At 36.9% G+C, this 8,245-nt stretch overlaps 1 protein-coding gene across 1 annotated transcript in view; it reads right to left on the bottom strand.

Moving 5' to 3' along the window:
* The window catches only part of Dcr-1 (Endoribonuclease Dcr-1), a 39,478-nt gene that overhangs the window by 28,350 nt on the left and 2,883 nt on the right, over positions 1–8,245 (bottom strand). The window contains 7 exon segments of the mRNA XM_013307967.1: positions 7–115; positions 917–1,021; positions 2,488–2,609; positions 3,118–3,854; positions 4,219–4,337; positions 5,636–5,785; positions 6,687–7,243. Of these exon segments, the coding sequence (XP_013163421.1) occupies positions 7–115; positions 917–1,021; positions 2,488–2,609; positions 3,118–3,854; positions 4,219–4,337; positions 5,636–5,785; positions 6,687–7,243 (1,899 nt within the window).

The raw sequence follows: 8,245 nt of genomic DNA, 5'->3' as shown, positions 1-8,245 counted from the left end.
ATATATAGCGAGATGGTGCAACAACAGTTGACTATGTTCTGGGGCCTCCGCTAGCAGTGCGAGAGACGAGCGCGGAGCCCTAGCCCTGCTCCGGCACAGCGCGTGCGAACGATACCTAATATCACATACTGGTCAGTACTAAAATTAGAGACTAATTTGAACCCCCTGTTGTATATCTTTAACTTGTTAACCTTATAATACCCCGTTACTTTCTCTACCGTAGTCTCCATGGGGTTCACATTGAATACAGGGGGTGCACATTGAATACGGGAGGTCTACATTGATCAGAGGGGGTCCACGTGGAACACAGATGATCCATGTGGATTATAACAGTGGTAGAGCCCGCTTTAACATCTTCGCACGAATTGTCCTCTCTCAGTGAAATACCACGAGCACACAGAAGACAGAGGTCAAGTGGAAGCAATTCCGCGTACAGTCTGATGAGTGTGCGTTCGGACGCCTAATTTAGTCCTCTTTCCCTTCCCACCTTTTTCTTGTAAGGAAAGGATGGGAAGTGGAAGTGGACTTTCCGGATGAGAGGATGCATGGAAAGGGAAGATATTTTCTTTCTGTGCATCCTCTCCTCCGTCGATTAAAGGTATGCAACGCATATGCAATTGCGTATGTCTATGGGCAACGGTCACTTCGCTATTTCAGCGATTTCAGGTGGCAGCACGCTCGTTTGCCACCTTATGATATAAAAAAAAGACCACATGGGGTCCAGATGGATCACAGGGGGTCTTAATGTGTAACTTTTAGAATTACTGGTACAATTTAAATTTTAAAATCTGTAATGAAGGCACCACAATCTTAATTAACCTTTTCCCTATGACAAATGACTTCTTTTTAAAAATAAAAGCCATAAAACATTTTAAAGGGTAATTTTATTATCTATAAAGAGTTAGTTGTTACTTACGATGGAGGAACATCCCAGCGCAATACAAGATTGCATCTTGGTAAGTCTATCCCTTCTTCCAATGTGGGGGTGGCTAGGAGTAAATTACATTCGTGCATACGAAACCTGAAAAAAAAAAGGATAGTAGACAAAATCAATATTCAATCCTTGGTATAATAAAAATAAACGCTTGTATCTTTTGATTGGGTTATGTTAGAAGTTTAATTTTTTATAACAGAAGGGGGCAAACGAGCATCGGGAACACCGAGGTGTTCAACGACGCCCAAGGATATCAGCAGTACCAGAGGAACTGCAGATGCGTTGCCGGCCTTAGAGATAGTGATAAGATCGCTTCATGAAGGACCCTAAATAGTAGCGGTTTGGAAAGATCTGAATTTGATATAAATTCCAGCTTGATATCTTCAAGCGTTTTTGAGAAAAAGGGTCATGACAGACGGACAACAAAGTGATCCTACAAAGGTTCCGTATTTTTCCTATTAGATACGGAATCCTAATTATCTATTATTTAACACTTTACGTGCTACCAACTCGCCCTGGTACATCCTTTTAGTCCATAAAAATCGTAGTAATTGTTGACTGAAAAATATATTTGACCTAGTAGAAATAAGTACATACAAAGGGGCATGTTAATTGAAACATACAAAATTCTCACTCATTATTATGATGTACCAGGCCACCAAGATATACACTGAATGACAATGAACATCTACGTGGGCATCCCCTGAAGCTTTGGGAAAACTCAGCTAAGAAAAATACTATGTAATATTTCTTATCGAACAGGGTTGTTGCAGCATGGAACAAACTCCCCGAGAGCATTGCAATGGCTCCATCAATTAACTTTTAAAAACAACATCGACAAGCTGAATATCTCCAAATTATTTAGCACACATATCAGCCGACCAGCTGCCAGTGTGCAACTACATATAATAATATGTCTTCTGTCAATATCACAAGATCCTTGTCAGACTATAGAGAAGGATATCTGAACTTTAATATCTTACTAATATTATAAATGCGAATGTTTAGATGTATGTTAGAAGATATCTCCAGAACAGCTGCATGGATCTTAATGAAATTTGTCATACATATAGAACATAGTCTGGAAGAACACATTATTTAGTCCTCTTTCCCTTCACACCCTTTTCCTTATAAGGAAAGGATGGGAAGTGGAAATGGACTTTCCGGATGAGAGGATGCATGGAAAGGGAAAATATTTTCTGTGTGTGCATCCTCTCCTCCGTCGATTAAAGTTAGGCAACGCATATGCAATTGCGTATGTCTATGGGCAACGGTCACTTCTCTATTTCAGCGATTTCAGGTGGTTGGCTCGTTTGCCACATTATGATACAAAAAAAAAATATAGACTACTAAGTTTTTTGTATCCCACACAGACGGCTAGTCAGAATATAAACCCAATAGCTATCCCAAGGTGTGTGCCCAAGTGTTCTTCCAGACTATGTTCTACATCTATGACATTATTTCATGGAGATCCATGCAGCCGTTCTAGAGATACCTTCAAACAAACATACATATAAACATTCGCATTTATAATATTAGTAAGATAGACTTACTTCTTTAGTACATCTTCTTGTTTTCTACTTTGCCGTTGACATTCTTGTGGTCCTCCAGCGACCTCTACAGCACAATATTGAGCACATATATAACTAAGAGTTGGTCGACAACGTGATATATCCTAAAATATACAATATCATATACATATAGTTAAAATTAACATATAAAAAAATATATGAAATAAGTATAGTAGAAATCAAAGAGCATCGGTGGCTCAGGGGTTAAGCACTTATAATCTGCAAGTCTTGGGTTCAAATCCCGTCATGTACCAACGTGTTTTCCATATGTACATTTATCCTATGTTGTTACGTTGAAGAAAAACATTGTGATGCTGCACATATCTGAGAAAGTTATGTGTGAAGTCTTGCACTGGACCAGCATTCACTATCACATACTCTCACTTAGGGTAGATCTAACCGTAACATATGCCCAGACCCCGGTAAACAGTGAGTCAAGTGAACCAGAGGGGGTATAGTAGGTAGGCTCCATATCCCTTTAGGGATGTGGAGAGAGTCCCACATAACCGGAGTATCTTTCCCCGAGGCACCCTGTATGAGTAACGCATTCCGGCTCTTTAAAAAAAAAATAAGGGTAGGTCTAACCGTCAGTTTGGTTAAAAAAACACTTACCACTATAAGCATAAACAAGATCTTAGCCATCAACGGTTCTCTCAAGAACATAATCCCACACAAAGCATCCGGATTCTGATTTTGCAGAACTCTTGACGTATTCTTCAACACTCTAGGTCTACCTCTCACTCTCTGCCTACCTCTAACACTTTTATATTCCTCTACTTTCACTTTACACTCACTTTTATCACAAATTTTCTTATCACTCGCACTAAACACTTCAATTTCTTTTAAATTAGCTTCATATGTATTCACACGATCTTCTATTTTATTACCGAGTGTTGTAAAATCACAATTCTCTATGATATTTAACATTTGTTTTGTTTTTGATGTGTTTATATTAGTTTCATTTATTATATGACCGGTTTCATTTCTTCTTTGATTAGTTTCATTTCTTATATCATCAGTTTCATTTAATGTATGATTACTTTCATTTATTGTACATATATTTTCATTTGTCGGACTATGAGCGTTTATATCAATCTTTTCACTTTCCTGCGGTCTAAATTGTTCTAATATCTCCGTTAATCTTATAACTTTTGGTGTACAAAATAATTTTATCTTTTCCCAATCCGTAGAATACTTTGAGAATACGTAATCTGCGTATCCTCGTATTTTTATAAGAATTGTTGTACACATGCAAAGTAAAAGGAAATGTCTTTCGTACGGTACTTTTATTTTTAATTTCTCTAGTTTTGCCAGTAAGGAAAACGCTGCTTTATCTGCTGCATATGGACCTGAAATGGAAAAGATAAAGATAACGCTATCTTACATATATAGCTATCTTTTTCTATTAAATCTACGAGCATCGGTGGCTCAGGGGTTAAGCACTTGACTTGTAATGTAGGTACTGTGTTCGAATCCCGGTATGTACCAATGTGTTTTACATATGTACATTTATCGTATGTTGTTACGGTGAAGGAAAACATCGTGATGCTGCACATATCAGAGAAAGTTAAATGTGTGAAGTCTTGAACTGGACCAGCATTCACTATCACATAGTCTCACTTAGGGTACACTCTACCCTCATACATTTAAGATATTTGACTTTTATGTCTGATAATTTTAGTAATTATTCAAGAAATATATATAAAAACATACCTAATTCGTTCAGTATATATAAAAATTGAGCAAATATATGCTTTGGTTCTTTAGTTGGGTCTGGTATATTAATAAATTCTTCGTACAATTCATCACCATATATCTCCGATGGGTCATATCTGGAATTTATAAAAAAAATTGTGTAAGTGTTAAGTTTTAACAGTGGTAGAGCCCGCTTTAACATGTTCGCACGAATTGTCCCGGCTCGCCCGGTGAAATACCACGACCACACAGAAGACACGCCTCAAGTGGAAGCAATTCCAACTACAGTCTGATGAGTGTGCGTCCCGGAGACCTAATTTAGTCATCTTTCCCTTCCCACCCTCTTTCTTATAAAGAAAGGATGGGAAGTGGAAGTGGACTTTCCGGATGAGAGGATGCATAGGAAGGGAAAATATTTTCTTTCTGTGCATCCTCTCCTCCGTCGATAAAGGTAGGCAACACATATGCAATTGCGTATGTCTATGGGCAACGGTCACTTCGCTATTTAAGCGATATCAGGTGGGCGCTGGTTCGTTTGTCACCTTGTAATATAAAAAAAAAGTAAACTATGCTTAGGCATACAAATATGTTTTAAGACACGAAAGTCCACTTCCACTTCCCATCCTTATAAGAAAAAGGGTGGAAAGGGAAAGAGAACTAAAAATACAAAAATCTTACTAGTATATATCTTATAAATGCGAATGTTTAGATGTATGTTTGTTAGAAGATATCTCCAGAATGTGTGAACTGATGTCGAAGAAATTTGACACAGATGTCAAACATAGTCTGGAAGAACAGATAAACTACTCATTAAGTTTTTTTCAATTCCGTGCTGACGTAAACACATGCGACAGCTAGTCTAGTTATAAATATAGCCTATCTTACCTGGTGATAGCCAGTTCATGTATTTTACTAATATTATAAATGCGAATGTTTAAATGGATGTTTGTTAGAAGATATCTCCAGAACAGCTGAACAGATCTTGGTGAAATTTGTCATACATATAGAACACAGTCTGGATGAACACATAGACTATTAAATATTCAAACTTTCGTGAGACATTATACTAAATTGATATATAAACACTCACGTATATACGTCCGGTGGCGGTACCGACTAGTTTCGAGCCCATCGGAGGCCCTTCATCAGGATGAGTGGTACTGGTATTATTTCGCGTACGCGGCCCCCAGCTCACTGCGCGTCTGCGCTCTTAGGGCGCGTCTTGAGGGATCCTGATGAAGGGCCCCCGATGGGTTCGAAACTAGTCGGTGCCGCTACCAGACGTACATACGTGAGTGTTTAGCCGTGTTTATATATTAATTTAACACATAGACTACTAATTAAGTTTTTTTTTGCCTTGCAGACGATGTCGCGGCGACAGCTACTAGAGGTTAGAAAACTAAATTTGGCTGTATATATTCGCATTTTAACATACCTATGTTCATTTATAAAGTCAATTCCATCTTGTATCGTTCTTCTCATAAATAAATCCAATTCTTGATAAACTTCTGGAAGTTTCTCTAATGAAAGTTGTTTAGAATATTCTATTATAACTTCTTTTGGCTTTGAAATTGTTGTTGATAATCTGAAAATGTACATTTATTGATTTAAAAAAAAAAAATTTTGATTTTTTTTTTATAATAGAAGGGTGCAAACGAGCATCGGGAACACCGAGGTGTTCAACGACGCCCATGGACATTAGCAATACCAGAGGAACCGTTACGTTGCCGGCCTTTGAGATGGTGATAAGCTATTTGTACATTTATGACACTTTTTGTAAGAATACGAATCGAATGACACCTCACTTGTCAAAATCTGTTCAATAGTTCAGGATACAGGATGTTACAAAGTTTGACATTAAAACATACGCGCAAAAAATATTAATTTCTCTTTTAATTCGGGTAGTAAATTTAAGAAGTTTAGAAAGGTTAATTTGGTCCAATGACAGGCGCTGTTATCTTGGTTACTTGGTTACTTCTGCCATATATATAAAACCTGATTATACGTAGAAAACGAAATGAAAAAAAAAAAATCACGACATTGATGGGAGGGCGGTTGTGAGCTGTCATAATTTAACTTATGCCCAGGTCAGATAGCTTTATTGATCTACAGGATGTCCGGAACGACGTGTACAGTATCACAGATTCTAAGCAATTTTGGACAGAAGTTTGGTTAAATGGTCATATTTTCAACTAAGGAATCTATGTCAAAGAAATCACGTTGTTGCCGATGCAAACGGACCTTTTTAGACTTTTTTTTTACTTATTATTTTTATATTTTCTAATTTAGAATGTTTAATGTCTTTTCTTCCAAATTTATATCTAAATTTACCGATCGTGTCCTTCGTTTACAATTTTACTTTCCGTCGTCTTTGCACGTCATTCCCGGACACCCTGTAGTGTTTTGTCTGATAGAACACTTGTATTAAAAATTCAACTATCGCCATCCCTTTCATTCTTTTTGACGAAACAGAGACAACAACATACCTTTTCCCGCCATCAATATCTTCCGCTAAATCCATTTCGCAATTCAAATCTTTTTCCAACTCTTCAATTTTCCAGCCTAATTTCTCGTACATTTCAAAATCATCTTCATTCACATAAACACCTAAATTAATATCTTTTTTATCTTTATCTTTTTCAAGATCTGTATTATTACAAGATATTGTTCGGTCTGACAAATCTCTAGAACTTTCTATTTCTAACACATCTTCAGTTATATCAGAAATAGGAATCTTCTCATCTTTTAATTCATTATTCATTTTATCTATGTCAGAATTGTTTATCTCATCTGTGGTATTGTCTATGACATTACAACTGTCAGTGTCAAAATCTTTTTGTTCGTCTTTATCTGTGTCTTTTATTTCAACAGTTTCATTTACAGGAACAGATTGAATTATTTCTTTTAAATCAGACTTATTCTCTCCGTTTATTTCATTATTAGTTGCCTCGTTGTCATAATTAATGGACGTAAATATTGGATAAGTGAGAGCTAATAACCTAGGCTTATTTATGTCAATACATTCTTTGTATAAACGCATAACCTAAAAAAAAATTATTATATATTTTTAACTAGCTAATTAGTAGTCTATGTGTTCTTTCAGACTATGTTCTACATCTATGACAAATTTCAGCAATATCCATGCAGCCGTTCCGGAGATACCTTCAAACAAACATGCATCTAAACATTCGAATTTATATTAGATGATTGTTTAATGGGCAACCACTAGTTATGTATTGTTACATAGGTGAGGGGATATACAGAAATAGAATATTTCCCCCTACAAATCCACTTCGAATTGGCCAGGCTCGCCCGGTGAAATACCACGACCACACAGAAGACAGGCGTGAAGTGGAAGCAATTCCACGTTTCGTCTGATGAGTGTGCGACCCAGAGGCCTAATTTAGTCCTCTTTCCCTTCCTACACTTTTTCTTATAGGGATGGGAAGTGGAAGTGGACTTTCTGGATGAGAGGATGCATGGAAATGTTTTCTTTCTGTGCATCCTCTCCTCCGTCGATTAAAGGTTGCCTACCTTACACCGCATATGCAATTGCGTATGTCTATGGGCAACGGTCACTTTGCTATTACAACGATTTCATGTGGTCGCTCACCCGTTTGCCACCTTATGATGTAAAAGAAAAAAAAACTTCCCTTTCCCATTCTATCCTCTTACCCTGATCAAGTAAGAAGGGAAGAGAATTACAATTCTCAATTGTATAATTCGGGACTTGCGAGCTGTAACTATAATTTTAACCCACACTACCACTGTTAGAACTTACTAATATTATAACAAATGTTTAGATGGATGTTTGAAGGTATCTCCGGAACTCCTTAACATATCTTGATGAAATTTGTCATACATATAGAACATAGTCTGGAAGAACACATACTAATTATGGATCGCAGACTACAGCTACTTAACTATAAGTATTAAACACATTAGATTAATTATATATTCAAGTAGGGCAATACCAGACAACAAAACCAGACATGTATGCGTAGATGTATGACCATGGACATAAGTGGTGTATCTTTGGTCTCTG

This window comes from Papilio xuthus, unplaced genomic scaffold (assembly GCF_000836235.2).
Source record: "Papilio xuthus unplaced genomic scaffold, Pxut_1.1 DF828037.1, whole genome shotgun sequence".
NCBI lineage: Eukaryota > Metazoa > Arthropoda > Insecta > Lepidoptera > Papilionidae > Papilio > Papilio xuthus.
This window is presented reverse-complemented; position numbering and strand designations above follow the sequence as displayed.